This window comes from Candoia aspera, chromosome 1 (genome assembly GCF_035149785.1).
Source record: "Candoia aspera isolate rCanAsp1 chromosome 1, rCanAsp1.hap2, whole genome shotgun sequence".
Taxonomy (NCBI): Eukaryota; Metazoa; Chordata; class Lepidosauria; order Squamata; family Boidae; genus Candoia; species Candoia aspera.
Window position 1 is genome coordinate 179034393 of NC_086153.1, and position 15387 is coordinate 179049779.

Consider the following 15387-nt stretch of genomic DNA (forward strand, 5'->3'; position numbering starts at 1 on the left):
AGAAATAACTTTGTAACCCCATTTTCTGTATTTAGGAATTAAAATTGCTGCTTCATCGATCAACACTGCTATACTCTCAGGGCAACATGTATGGTTATGTAGATTCTTTGCTCACCATGCTAGCCATGCTCTTAAAGGTAAGCTAATTCTTATACTTCCTGTGTCACGTTGTACATGTCGTTTAATGCGAAAGACTAGGATTGCCCATTCTACTGCTCAGCAGCTCAGTAGATTAAGCTGACTAAGGTGGTCTCCAGTGTGGTGTTGCAGAACCCCTCTTGGGTGGCTATAGAGGATTTCAGTATTCACACTGAGGCTATCCTAGAAGGTTTGATTTCATGTCATCTATGATAGCCACAGATCTGTTTCAGACTGTCATCAAACTAATAAATAAGGCAGGACATACCCTCAATCTAGTTTTTGCTTTAGGATATGGAGGGAGTGACATAACATTAGTGGGAGTTAGGTACCTTGCTTCGTTTATTTGAGCTAGCCAAAAGAGTTTGATTGCTTGGGAGATGGAGTAATGCCACCTGCTATAGAGAAGGCAGTGATCTGCTTTCTTCTGAAGAAGCCCTTTGTAGATCTAGAAGATTATGCAAATGAATGGCCAGCTACAAATACCCTGTTTTTTAGGCAAAGGTCTGTCTAAACAGCTGCAGATTTCTTAGAGGTACCTATTATTTTGTTCCTTTTCAGTCTGTTTTAGTCTGGTTTCGAGACAGAATCAGTTATGACTGTTTTGATCTTTTACTGTAAAGGAATGTACCTTTGTTGATCTCTCAGCATCTCTTGATCCCACTGACTAGTATTCTGGATTGGGGCAGTACATATACTAAAACTGGAACAATACAGAGAAGATTAGCATGGCCCCTGCGCAGTATAGTAAGATGCCTATCCTTTGCACCACTAGAGGATGCCAAAGAGAACTATTTTCTCCCCGACCCCCATGCTAGTTGACATCTATATGAAGTTGCTGGGACAATCACAGATGTTTTGTGACTGGCGGCCATCAATATGCTGACAATATTGACTCCTGCGTCTTCATATCTACAGTATATCAAGAGCAGCTGTATATATTATGAACTGGATGCAGTGATAGGATAGATGAGAATAAATTGAATCCTGACAAGATGAAGACTTTATGGGTGGGTGGTTTCTGAGTATGAAATCAGGGCAATTTCTTATTTTAGGTGGGATTGTGTTCTTTCAGAAAGGACGTTACTGTCATTCCATGCCCAAGTGATCCCAGGTAATCCCTGGGGATAGTTTTGGTTGTGTATACCAACTATGCCCTTTTCTGGAAGCAAAAGTCTAATTATAGTTCATACTCTGGTCATCACAGGCTTTAGGTTATTGTAATATATTTTATGTGAACTACCATTGTACTTGGTCCAGGACTTATTGCTGGGGCAGAGTGCAGCAGTCAGACTGCTGATTGGGACAACCATATGATGTCGCTGCTGATGTGGCTGTAGCTATTGATTCAGGTTTAAGTTTCTGGTTTGGAATACAAGGTTGCAAACAACTTGAGGCCAAGAATTCTTTCATTGCTATAGACTTGGTGAAAGGACCTCCTCTGTGAGGGTGCCAACAGGTACCCTGTCTGAGGTGTATGAGGTCTCCATTGTCATATTTTTAGCTGTCTGATGAAGCCAACCTCTTTGCCTATGAATTTTGGATGACTGTTCCTTTTTTTCCGCTCCACTTGTTGTAATGCAAATGCTTTTAATACCGTTTTACTTAATTGTTTTGTAATTATTTTTAATAGCTTTTATGTAACCCACCTCAACATGGGATTGTACAGGAAACAGCATAGAAATATATATTGAATGTATTGTGGTATTTAATATAAAATATATTGTGGTATTTAATGCATACTGGCAGAATGATAAGGGAAAAAGTAATATACATTTAAAAAGCAGTGTGTGCAATTTTCTTATAGATCTGAGTCTTTTTCTATATTGAGCTGTGACAGTTTGGTCTATGGGAGGCTTCAGACAGTGAAAGTCTATGGTTTCTAGCCAACTTTAATCTGCTATATAATTGGATCAAGCCAGCTGTATGTCAGATAACAATTGGCACTTCTTATCTTTGCTGCCCACCTTGTTACGTCTGGGGCGCTGTTGCAAACTGACAAATCAATAACCTATTTGGAAGCACAGAATGGACTGTTGGAGGGTATTTCTTTTTTCAGCTTTGTTTTAAATGTTCCACTTGCAGGTAGCCATGAACAGAGCTCAGGTATGTTTAATATCTAGCTCAAAATCTGGAGAAAGACATCTCTATCTTATGAAAGTTTCAAGAGATAAAATCTCTGATAACGACGACCAAGAAACAACAAAGAAAGGTAAGACGACTTTAAATTGAGCTCAGCTTATGGAAACAATTGTCTATCGCAGCACATTTTTAACTAACAGTAGGCTTTTTGGTACGCCTTTGGTTTTGTCGCACCCCCGCCAGTTAATCTCTGCTTCAGACTTTTATTAGTGTTTTAATTATGTTTTAGTTTTATGGTCTGGTCTACGTGAAAATCAACAGCGGTTTATGGTTGTGTTCTAGCAATATTTGTGGTGCTTACCAGCGTTCTGACAAGAGAGGATTGGTGGAGCCTTCTGCTGAAGGCGATCTATGCGTTGTGTGACCTTTCGCGATACAAGGAGGCAGAGCTGCTGGTGGACTCCTCGCTGGAATATTACTCATTCTACGACGATAGGCAGAAACGCAAAGAACTGGAATACTTTGGTTTATCTGCTGCAGTTTTAGACAAGAATTTTAGAAAAGCTTATAATTACATCAGGTGGGTCTTCCCAACAGTTGCATTGGGTTAAAGGAAATTCATTTCAAAACCCCTTTAGATTAAAACCTTGTTGCTGTTAGAGTCTTTTGGTAGACGATTTGGATCATCTTTTGTTTCTACTGAGAACTCGTCCTTAGGCCTCAAGCAAGCCTTCTCCCCGCATGCCATATCTTCACCTCTTCCTCCTTCCCTGGACACACTTCCGTACTGATTGGTTAAGCCACAATTTCCCACTCTATCCAGATCTGACAACAGTGATTTAGGCATTCCTTGTGGCCACTGATGTGGCAGTATGTTCATGGATGTAGCAATGTTGTGTAAGACTCTGTTCCCCCACTGGAATTAGACTGAGACAGTGATGTGCAGACCTATGTGTGCCCTCAGTTGTGGAAGCTCGTCAGGTGACTTTGGGCCTGTCACTCTCTCTCAGCCCAGCCTACCACCCAGAGTGGTTAGTATAGGAATCAAATGAAGGGAAATTTCCACGTAAGATTTATTTGTTTGTTTGTTTGTTTATTTCAATTTATATAACTGCCCATCTCACATTCATGACTCTGGGCAGCTTACAATGAAAACATAAACAGTACCAAAATAAAAATAAAAAGAATAAAACGGCCAAGCAAACAATACAAACATTAAATACAATTAAACAATTAAAGACATACAGTACAATCCCTGGGAGAGCAGACATTCAAGAACAGTACAGCCATTTTATGGGCTCCACATTACGCTCTGATTCCCAGGCCAGATGGCGAAGCCAGGCCTTCAGGTCCTTATGGAAGGCCATCAAGGTTGAGGCCAGCCTGACATCAGTAGGGGAATGATGTTCCATAGGGCAGGTGCAGCAGCAGAAAAGGCCCTCCTCCTGGGTCCCACCAGATGACATTCTCTAGTGGACAGAACTCACAACAAGCCTCTTCTGTTGGACCTGATGGGATGGGTAGATGTCACTGGGTAGAGAAGGTCCCTCAAGTACCCTGGCCCCATGCTATGCAGGGGCTTATAGGTTATCACCAGCACCTTGAATTGGACCTGAAAGCAAATTAATAACCAATGCAGCTCATGGAGCAGAGATGTAATGTGCGCAGATCTAGATGTGTACATAACTGCTCACACTGCTGCATTTTACACCAACTGAAGCTTCCAAATACTCTTCAAGGGCAGCCCCATGTAGAGCACATTACAGTAATCCATATGAGAAGTGACCAGAGCATGAGTGACTGAGCGCAGAGCCTCCTGATCTGGGAATGGGCACAATGGGCACACAACTCGAAGCTGTGCAAAGTCCCTCCTAGCCATGACTGCCACTTGCCCTTCGAGCAGGAATCGTGAGTCCAGAAGGACTCCAGATTGCACACCAGACCTGTCTGAGGAAGTGCCCTAACCCTAACCCCATCCAGAACCAAAGATGGTAAATTCCTAGATCCAGGTGGCCCCCAAACCCAAAGCCACTCAGTCTTGCCAGGGTTGAGCCAAATTTCCCCATCCAAACCCCTACAGCCTTGAGACATCAGGACAGGACATTGGCAGCATCGCTTACTTCACCAGGGGCGGAGGTATATAACTGGGTATCATCAGTTATCTTGAGGTCTTGGTGGAAAGACATGATATAGAACTTAGAGATAGGTAGATTTAGTGTTTGGCCAAATGGTAATTTTAGTTGAAGGGCCTAGTGAGCATGTTGTCTGTTGAAAGAGGCTAGTTCTTCTGGGCCAAGTAATATAGTGGTGGGTGGGTTTTGGCTGCCTTATTTTGACTGTAATTCTGTGAACTGAGCCTCCATGTGGAACCTGCCCATCACAGGAGATGGTTTACATACACAAGGGATGAGGGAGAGGACATCTTGTGATTAGATCACACCATTGTCCTCCATGAATGTGGATTGATCTTTTCTGTCATTTGCAAGCAGTCTGAAAAGGTTCGGTTTCTTCTGTAGGACAATGGTCATGGAACATGTCAATAAGCCTCAGCTTTGGAATATCTTTAACCAAATCACCATGCATTCCCAAGATGTCCGGCACCATCGCTTCTGCCTGCGATTACTGCTGAAGAACCCAGACAATCATGCGTTATGGGTTTTAAATGGCCACAATGCTTTTGTGTCTGGTTGTTTCAAGCATGCTCTTGGTATGACATTTACTCTTATTAACTAAAAACTAGAATTGCTCTAATTTTATGTCTTGTGGATTTGTAGATAGGTAATGATAGGAAAATAGGATACAAGAAGCTGGGGGTTGCTGATTCACTTGCAAGTCACATATTCACTAAGATGTGGTAAGGGCAGACATCTGGCAAAGTGGATATTAAACTCCTATATCTTATCCTGTCATAAACCTGTTGCAAAAAAAAAAAAAGAATCTTTTGGCAATTTAAAAGCCCAGCATGGCTTTCTATCTGGAACTTATTAGTGGCTGGCCATTATGATTTAGATAAATAGCAGCTCATAAAAACCATGTTTTTATCAAACTTGTGTATATGAATAATTGTACAGTTTCCTTCCTCGATACTTACCTGATTTGTTCAGTCAAGGTTCCTAAGCTGTTGAACCTAGATAGTTATTAAAAAGCAAAGAAGCTACTGCATACCAATTTTTGATTATAAAAAGGGAAAGGGAGCATTCTATTAGCAAACAGTATGCTTGTTAATCTTTAATGTGTAAGAAGACTTTGTTAACACAGCCACCTTCTGGAAATTATTTCCTTTTCATAACTCAACACTACAAAAGCCCATTTTTAATTTCCAGCAATCTTTCTAGGCTTCACAGCTTTACTATTTTTCAAAAATGAAAATGGAGAATAGCTGCAACCGGTGCTTTGGATAGAAGCAAGTCCATTTGACCTGAGAGAAGGCCACAATATGATGAAACAGCAGAGGGCATCCTTGGGGACAAGTGATGGGCAGCAACTTCATCAGTGTGCCTTCTGATAAATGGGTGCTTTGTGGTTTGTCATTCCCATCTTGCCCATCTGTAGTGGAGTTTGCCCATTCATTAAAGATGGGCAAACTCCACAACAGCCATTCTATCAAAATTTCAGACATGCCCACTGGTCCAAAATGGCTGTTCTTTTTAGCTTCAAAGAATAAAATGATCCATAGATGTAAGCAATTACTGCTGGTTTAAATTTGTTTGAAAGTTTTTTCAGTAAAATATATGCAGAAATAAATTCCATTCCAAAATCATTCACTGCTTGTTTCTTTTTAGGACAATATGTACAAGCTTTCCGTACTAACCCAGATGAACCCCTTTATAGTCTTTGCATAGGCTTGATTTTCATCCACATGGCATCTCAGAAGTATGTGTTAAAAAGGCATGCCCTCATAATACAGGTGAGTTGTATTTCTTTCTCTCACAGCTTTGCTCATGCACACCCTTACCTCATGTCACATGGCATAAAATTCCTTTTAAACTTAGGCAAGTCTTCAAGAACTGACGATAAAAAATAATCCAAATACTCTAAAAATTATGTTGTATGAAATGATCTTTTATATGGTGCTGGGTTGGAAGAAGATTGATAGATATTACCAATCTTAGTGGGAATGTCTATTTAGTCTTTCCTTTTGGTGCAGTGTTTCATAAGAAATTAGAATAATTACTCAACAATATTTGTTAATTGATCCTATTATTGATTTACTGTCCACATTTTCCAAGACCTATAAACTAGTGCAGGTTAAAAGTCTTATTAGTGGGAGATTTACTATTGCAAAATGTTGTGGAATATTTGTGTACATCATTGTGGGCATTGATTATGTACCATCAAGTTGGTGTCAACTCTTAGTGACCACATAGCTAGATTTTCTCCATGCTGCTGGTTGTCCTCTTCTTCTCTTTCCTTCCACCTTTCCCAGAGCCTTTTCCAGAGAGTTAGGTCTTCACATAATGTGTCCAAAGTAGGATAATTTGAGCCTGGTCATTTGTGCCTTGAGTGAGAATTCTGGGTTGATTGTTCGATAATCCATTTGTTTCCTTCATGGTATTCTCAGAAGTCTTATCCAACACCAGAGTTCAAAAGCATCAATTCTCTTCCTATCCTGCTTCTTCAAAGTCCAACTTTCGCTTCCATAGAGTGTCATAGGGAATACCGTGGCTTGCTTGATTTTTGTAGGCATATTCATGGCACCTGAATATTTTTTCCAAGGCCTTCATGGCTGCTCTATCAAGTGCTAGTCTGCAGTGTACTTGGCTGCTTGTTCTTTTGCTGTTGATACTTGATCCTAAAGAGGTAGAAGATATCTACCACTTCATTGTTATTTCTAAGGCTGGTGGTTGTTGTCATGAGCCTGGTCTTCTTTATATTTAATTTTAGCCCCTTTTTTTCAGTGTGCTCCTTCACTTTTCTTACTAGAGCTTGCAGATCCTTTGCATTTTCAGCTATCAGAGTATTGTGGGGATCGTGAAAGGTGAAAGGTCCCCTGTGCAAGCACCGAGTCATGTCTCACCCTTTGTGGGGATGCCGCTTTTGCGACATTTTCTTGGCAGACTATAGCAGGGTGGTTTGCCATTGCCTTCCCCAGCTGTCACCTTCCCCAGCAAGCTGGGTGCTCATTTTACCAACCTCAGAAGGATGGAAGGCCGAGTTGGCCTGAGCTGGCTACCCGAGAGAGAATCCAGTTTCTGCTGGGATCGAACTCGGGTCGTGGGGAGAGTTTCGGTTGCAATACTGCTGCCTACCGCTCTGCGCCACACGAGGCTGTTATTATAGGGATTAATAGCATTTAAATATCTGAGAAATAGTATCGGCTAAACAATTGACACAGCACTAAAGAGCTTTGAAAGGAACTATCATAAAACTTTTCTAAGAAAAGCATCCTCAAATTAAGCATTGTTTTATTCAATTTTTGTCTCTTATTTCTTAGTTTATTATTATATTTTTTCCTAATAGATTACCTTCACCTATAAAAATGCCTTTTGTGGTATATTCTTTCCTGTTTTGTTTTTGAGCACATAATTCAAAACATATCATTTGAATGTATACCAAACAAAATTCTTTTTCATTCATACTTCTGAGTAAACACATTCAGGTTTCATATGAATCCCTTGCTTATGGCAACAGAAACTCAGTGGAATTGGTTACCATTATTTAAGATGGTTAACCCACTGAAGATTATTTTTTCAATTAGAATGTAATGTAAGTCCAGAAAAGTACTCATATTGAGTAGATGAGACTTTGCATTCCTAATCAAGTCAAAGGGACTAAAAACTAAATAATTTTCCAAGACTGAATTTGATCTGAAAACACTATTTGAAATTTTAGTTTGCTCCAGATGATGTAATGCTGTATACTATATTGAACTAAAATTGTCCAGGTCTTAATTTTTTTAATTTCCATTGAAACATATTTTGCTGAGTTTCTAAAAATACTTTTATAAGCCTGTTCTGCTGCTTTTTACCTTGGCATAATAATTTTGGCCCTTTTCTCTTTCTCATAATTACACTGGCTTGATCCAGTACTGACCCTATGATTAATCTTTACATCTGGATATAAGAACTCTGCTGAAATCTCAGTGAATTTCCCTGTGGATGTACTTCTCATTTCTCATAGCTGAGTTAATCCAGTTCATAGTATAATGGGAGCAACATAGTTAAATGCTTTTTGCCACCTTTGTAGAAAAATGTTCAGAGATTATAGAGAAAATGATATGGGAAAAGGGGAAATGGGGAAATGTCAACCCAGATAGATTTACCATTTTTAATGATCCTTGTGCTATAGATTCTCTTATGTTAGAAGAAAAAGTAGGTACTTTTTGCTTCCAGAGGGAGATAGATTGAAATCAGAGTTATGTCATTGTTTCTGAATAATTGTTTTCATACCATGTTCAAAAATAACATCATATGGAAACAATATGACCAGAAATACACTCTACTTTTAGTAGGTAGCTTTAGACATATTTTCTAACGATCTTGATTTTTCCCTAATTATTTCCACTTATTTGAGCTTATAGTTGACAAGAACCTGACTTTAAGATAGGGAGGACTCTACCTCTGCAGCCTGGTCTCTGCTAGGTAATTGTGTGACTTGATTGCACTGGAAGGAACTGGTACTGGGAATCCTTCCCATTGTTGTTTAAGGCTCAACTTGAAATGTTATCCATCATTCCAGCCCCTAAACTGTATTGAATTAGGAACTGTTGCCTTGTTAAAATAATTCAAAAGCTCTGCAAGGCATAGGGCCCAGTTACTTGAAGGACTGCCTGTCTCCCATAGTATCTGCCCAGTTGATCCAATCTGGTGGGATTGGTGTGCTCTGGGTTCCTTCAATTAAACAGTGCCACCTATCCAGACCCTGGAAGTGCACCTTCTTTGTCACAGCACCTGCCCTCTAGAATGAGGGTCTCCTTGAGGTCTGGATGTCTCCCACTCTACTTGCGTTTCAAAAGGGCTTGCAGTCTATACCAGGGGTGAGTGATGTTCCCTTGGATTGTATGGATCTGTTTCTTTTTTACCATTCCTGTCTGGTTTCTGTCATCTTTGCTATCTCTCATTTTTTAATTTTTGTTTCTAACTGTATTTAAAAATGTTTTTACTTGTGAGCCAGAGTTGTTGGAGTCAGGTGGCATACACATTTAATAAATAATAATAGTATTGAAGCAAGATATTTTACTGCATTTAATGGTGGCCAGATGCGGATTTAAGTCTGACAATATCATTTCTGACATCTTAATTGTTACCTGTAATTTTTTATTTTTGTATTAGCAGAGTTTTCCTTTTGTATTTAGGGTTTTTCATTCCTGCAACGGTACCTGAGTCTTCGTGGTTGTTGCCAAGAATCTTTTTACAACTTAGGACGTGCCCTTCATCAACTGGGATTAGTACATCTTGCTATTCACTATTACAAAAAGGCACTGGAACTACCTCCATTGGTCCTAGAGGTATTGTATGGAACAGCATTTCCTTAGGACAGAATATGCATATCTATTTTGGCATCTTAGGAGGGTTGTGCAAAGGTGTACCAATCTAAACATGTGAGAATTAAAAGTAAAGTGAATGTCAACTCTCTCATGAGCTTCTTGATGAAAAGCAAGAACAACAGATCAGCATTTGACAAGCTGCTCCTCCAGCTGTGTCAGATCTCCCACCATCATCTGGCAGTTTCAATTTATGCCATTCGTGTCTAGTGCTAATTTCCTTCTCTTTCACATCTAAACATTTATTGCTTTTCTGATAGTGCTGATGACCATTTCCCCAAAACCCCTGGAGGGAACCTGTTTTGCTTTCTTGGTCCTATCCCAAAGCGTTTATGATTCCAAACTCTGCCCTGGAACTTAAGAAAATCATAACTAAAACCATCATATTTTACTACTGTTCCAAGTGCAGTCACATGCCATTTGAAACTTCTGAAAAAGTGAAGCAGAATATAATCAATTTTGCAATGTGCTTGGGTAAAAGGTTTGCCCCTAGTTATGATGTTTGTTTTAGAAAAAATATTCCTGAAAATGTAATTGCCATATTACATTCCACTCTGCATATATACATATAAATATATATAAAATAAAAATAAAAGATTTGGATGATTCTAGGAAAAAAAGCTTTTTTGTGAATTGCTAAAATAGATTTTTCTCCCCTAAACTAGGGAATAGAAGCTGACCAGACAGACTTACAAAAAGATATTGCTTTCAATTTGTCACTCATCTATCAGAGCAGTGGAAATATTCGAATGGCTCGCAAGCTGCTGTACACATATGGAACTGTATGAGGACAAAGCTAGCAGCTGAAGAACCCTTAGTCAGTGAGGTGAATTCCTTTCCTTACTTCTAAAGGAAGAGCAGCTCCATAAACAACTTCTGCTTCTTACTTTTCATGGGGAGACTTGGAAGAGACTGATGGAAGAACTGTCAAAACAGAGAGACCATGAACTGATTGCAGCCTTTTGGTTATGTAATTCAACACTCTGATTCTCTGAAAACTGAATGGGGAATAATAGAAGACGACTAAGAAATTCCTTGATAGAGTTGGAGGTTGAGCTGCCTTCCTCTGTGAAACTTAACCTAACCCTACAACCTGTATTGTATGTTTTGAATGTGTAAACTTTGGAATTTATACTTACAGGAACCAAGAACATTCAGAGCTTTCTGATATACAAAACTTACACTAGCAAAAGTATGGCTGTTACTTTACCTTTACAAAACCCAATGTTTAGGCCGAGGTTGGGATTTTCATGTCTCTCGTTCTGTTAGAGTAGACAAATGGCAAATTTACAGGAATGGCAAATGCATAGCAACGCCTGCTTCTTCACTGGGAAGAAGTGAACACCCAAACTGTTAGGTGTATTTTTCTTATTTAAAAAGGATAGAGAAGAGAAAGTATCTTTTACTGTTTTCTGGAGAGTTCGATGTTAATTTCGGGATATGATAAAAATGAAACAAAGGCCAAATTCAACTTCTTTAGACCACATTCTAGTTCTTTACTTTTGACAACCCATAGAAAATGAATTCATTATAAAGATGTGGCAAGGTCTAATTTACCTATTCTCTATGTCATATTATATTCCCTTTCCTAAGAAAAATAAACTGTATTGACTCTTAATGTTTTATAGCTTAAGAAGAGGAATAATTGTGCTCTCATCTTTAGAACAGCAAAATACCAACTGCAACTGTTGTAGAAAAGTAGATGTTTTATTCTTAAAAACACCCCCCACACCCCTACAAGATATATAGCAGGCTTATTTGCCATATAGCAGTTATCTAGAACAGAGAAAGTTCAGAAATGTAACACACTTATCCATGATTTATGGTATCCTTCTTCAATCTGGATTCCCTTGAGAGTTCTATTGCTGCAACCCAGTTACCAGGATCATAGCTGAGAAGTCTGGAGGACACTGAGGTAAGGGAAGGGTGATTTAGGGTGAAAATTGTTGGCCAGGCCAGTTGCTTTGATGTTTGTGAAATGATTCTCTGTAAGGCTTTCATTTGGAGGCCTGAGCAAATATTTTCTAGTTCAGTGAATTGTCAAATGACCTACTTGTTTAATGATTATTTTTAATGAAACACTGATTTTTTTTTAGTTCATGTATATAAATATAAAAATCGCCAATGATATAAAAGGCTAACTTTCTGGCTTTTATATTGTTTTCTTAGCTGATATTGAACAGTTCAATTCCCAGATAAATAATGACTGGTGAGAATTATGAAAAAGCAGGTAAGAGCAGATAATGGAACATTTTTTGTTTAAAAAATAGTTGATTCAATTTTGAATTTTGTTACTATAGTTTTAGTAGTTATGGAAAGTATTTCTGTCATCTTTTCTCTCATGAGAGTTTATCTCAGGAGGTGATGTATTTATTCAAAACTATGCCTTGTATTGAGAAGGCTGATGAAGACTCCCCTTTGTGAAAAATATCCTGTATAGGAAGGCATATTTGGGGGCCAGCCTCATCTACAAATTAGCCTGGTCAAGGCTTCAGAGCTGCCACTTAGAAAGAAAGAAAGAAAGAAAGCCAAATCGTTTTCCTTTCTTGAATTGCAAATAAAGCATAACTGGTAATTTTATATTAGGCATATCACAGCATATAGTGTGTATATAGAGTAACACGGCTGATTCTGTACACTTATCCCCTGTGTAGATTTGCATCCTATGTGTAGCTTTGAAAGTGGAAGTTATTTGCTCAGGAAGATCTTAGGATTGGGGCACATAATTTATTTTTAATAAAACTTGAAGTTTTCCGGACTGAAAAGTTCCACAGAGGCATTCTTAAGACTTGGTAGTTGAAGCCTACTACTTAAGGACTTTTCTTCATTAGTGTAGAGCATTCCTAGTTCATAGAGGATCTCCTCTGCTAACATCAGTATGTGGATGATCACATGAAATGATCTGCCCTTTGGCTTCTTCCAGCTATGATCACCATTAGTGGGGCCCTGGATCTGAGCCATGGTGTTCACAGGTGCAGGGTCATCTCTTACAGCCTGGAACCTCCTGGATAAGCAGGTCATCAATTATTTTGTTCTGTTAAATACTTCCTGGAGATGAACTTCAGATGATTTTTGGTCTCCCACCGCTTTAGGCAGACCTGGCTAGGGATCTTCACTGGTGTATTCTGTTAATAGAACATTTTGTCAAAGCTGAGAATTATCAGAAAAATGTCAAATCTAGTGAGGACCTCAGGCTTTGATTCTAATCTGACCAAGCTGAAATATGTATCTGCTGAAACTAACATTTACAAGCATTTGAGATCCAAAAATCTGGTTAGTGGATCCCTGCAGTGAACAGTCTTGTGAAAAACTAAGCACTTATCATTCCAAGTTTTCAGAATATTTTTTCTTTAAAACAGCTGTATCTGAAATTTGAATTACACCTTAAGTTGGATTTTTTAAGGAAGTTGAAGAAACAATTGGTTAGAACAAAATAATATGAGCAAATGGAACCATGGCTCATATAAAGGCATGATTTGCAATTTTGCCAACTTTTTCCTCTAGCCCTGTAAGTCATGTCTCATATTATCCTTCAAGTCTTAAAAGTACAAGGTTGACCCTAACCCCAACTCCAGATTTTTGAAGCAGTCTCAGATAAGGGGAGGATGTTCCAAGAAATAAATTTCACACATTTGTTAAACTACAACTGATAGGTACTCAGTTTTCTTCTCTTGTTTCATGTATGAGTGATGATCAAATATAGCAAATGCTCCAAATTAGAGGTCAGATTTTTTTTCTCCCCTTGAAGCTGTAGCTTTTGAAGAGACCTGAGAAGTCAAATGTCAACAGTGTGCAATTCCATTCTTGGGTTATGAAAGCTGCATCTGTTGCATTGCCTCCCTCAGGCAGCCCTTATGATCAGCTGGAAATATAAAGAAGGCAAGCCTACTTCTGGTGAATCCTTCAGTGTTCCCTATCTTTTGTGTATCTCTTTAGCAGAAGTAGGTTTTCCAGTCTTCTTCGCAACAACCAGCACTGAATTTTAACAGTTACTGATAGTTCATTCATTCATTCATTCAATTTATATAGCTGCCCATCTCAGACCAGTGACTCTGGGCAGCTAACAGTTGTGCCTACTGTAGGTCACCTCTGGGTACAGTCCTAGACTGGATTTGCATACTGTGCTAATGTGGTTTGTTCACCCTTGTTTGATTGAATATACTGTAGTTAGCTTTTTTTTTTTTATCATATGGCATAGCAACACACTAAGGCATGAATCAGTTTTACACTAAAATGGCTGAGTTCACAGAACATGAAGTCAAGACCAGACAAGCCATATTATGGCTTAGCTTGATGTGCGAAGTCAGCTGTGCCCTCAAGTGGCATCATATACTGTGACATGAGATAAACAGCAAGTATTCCATTTGTGGACATTGTTTCAGTACTGACCTCTTCTTCACTTCGCTCATCCAGCCCCCGTTTCTGGTTTTTGACTAGCTCCCGCTGCAAACTATCAAACTTGGACTTGAACCAGTGATGAGCTTCTTCCAGGTTAGCAGATATCTAGGGCAGAGAAAGGATATCAGAAATGAACTACTGTTTATTGATTATAAAAAGGGGTGACTTTTTCCTAGGCCTCCACATCAGTAACTGATGCATTAAGTTCTGCAACTTCAGACCAAATCATAAAATAAGCTCTTACTTCAAGTAGTGAGAAGTTCAGAAATGCCAAGCCAGTTTTAATCTGTAAAACGAACACCTTTCCAAATATTATAGCTCGAAGCAAAATAACAACTCTGCCCCAGGATTCTTCCCTTTGGCTCTGTATCTACCTGTTCAGACTCAATGCTGGCTTCTTTTAGTTTCTCTTCAGTAGCCTCCTTGCATTTCTTGAGCTGTCTAATGGTGTCTTCCAAAGTCTAAAGGAACAGACAAAAATACAAATCAGACTACAATTATTTATTCTTCTACACTAATTTCAATATGACTCCAGATTAGTCATAACAGATACTGTTTTCTATCAAGCAAAAGGACGAAAAAACGAATATTAGACATGTGACTAGCTGCCGCTATAGCCAAAATACTAGGATGCTCCATTGCCATAAACTTTGAGCTCAAAGGGGGATTACCTGGCACTCTTCCTCAAGCTGTTTCCGTTGTTTCCTTTCTTCTTCCAGCTGATTTTCCATCAATTGTTGATTTTTGGCCAGTTGCTGCATCTCACTTTGTAGACTTGTTAATTCGGTGGCAAATTCTTTGATACTGAGGGACTAGACATGAGAAGAACCAGACTCCATGATCACATGCAAGCATTTTAGTTTAGTCAATACTTAACCTGCTATAAAAGTATAGATGCTACCTGCTCATAGTTTTTCTTCTGGTATAGTTCCTTCAGCTCTTCCATTTGCCTCAGTTCCAATTCAATCTCCTGAAAGTATTTCACAACAGTGAGAGGAAAGCACCCAGAGGCATCAGTCTACTGTGTCAGAGTACACCTATACTAAATGACAGTGTCTGCTCTCTCCCAACAGACTCCAGAACCTCCAAAGTACTCCTCCTGTTTTCAGGCTGTTGCAAAAAGAAGCAAGCGGCAGGTATTTCCATTTTACAATGGCTACCCCAAAGTGAAGAACCCAGTAGCAAAAGCTGAAAAAATAAAATACTTCTCCCAGGGCTGTCTTCTAGCCCGTCCTCAAAAATAATAAAAAATAAAGGTGGCACAGAAACCTGGACGAAAAATCTCA

At 39.0% G+C, this 15387-nt stretch overlaps 2 protein-coding genes and 1 pseudogene across 2 annotated transcripts in view; 2 read left to right on the forward strand and 1 right to left on the reverse strand.

Annotated features, from left to right (window-relative positions):
- GTF3C3 (general transcription factor IIIC subunit 3) overlaps window positions 1-11312 on the forward strand; it is a 38957-nt gene extending 27645 nt beyond the window's left edge. The window contains exons 13-19 of the mRNA XM_063318045.1: window positions 36-137; window positions 2224-2350; window positions 2563-2800; window positions 4737-4927; window positions 6003-6127; window positions 9515-9667; window positions 10369-11312. Of these exons, the coding sequence (XP_063174115.1) occupies window positions 36-137; window positions 2224-2350; window positions 2563-2800; window positions 4737-4927; window positions 6003-6127; window positions 9515-9667; window positions 10369-10491 (1059 nt within the window). The 3' untranslated portion in view covers window positions 10492-11312. The remainder of the gene's footprint in view (window positions 1-35; window positions 138-2223; window positions 2351-2562; window positions 2801-4736; window positions 4928-6002; window positions 6128-9514; window positions 9668-10368) is intronic.
- On the forward strand, window positions 809-903 carry LOC134488671 (U6 spliceosomal RNA; annotated as a pseudogene).
- Window positions 11313-11391: 79 nt separating the features above from the next.
- CCDC150 (coiled-coil domain containing 150) overlaps window positions 11392-15387 on the reverse strand; it is a 31300-nt gene continuing 27304 nt past the window's right edge. Inside the window, exons 24-28 of the mRNA XM_063304549.1 lie at window positions 15003-15071; window positions 14773-14913; window positions 14476-14562; window positions 14093-14206; window positions 11392-12828 (exon numbers count right to left, since the gene is read on the reverse strand). Of these exons, the coding sequence (XP_063160619.1) occupies window positions 12724-12828; window positions 14093-14206; window positions 14476-14562; window positions 14773-14913; window positions 15003-15071 (516 nt within the window). The 3' untranslated portion in view covers window positions 11392-12723. The remainder of the gene's footprint in view (window positions 12829-14092; window positions 14207-14475; window positions 14563-14772; window positions 14914-15002; window positions 15072-15387) is intronic.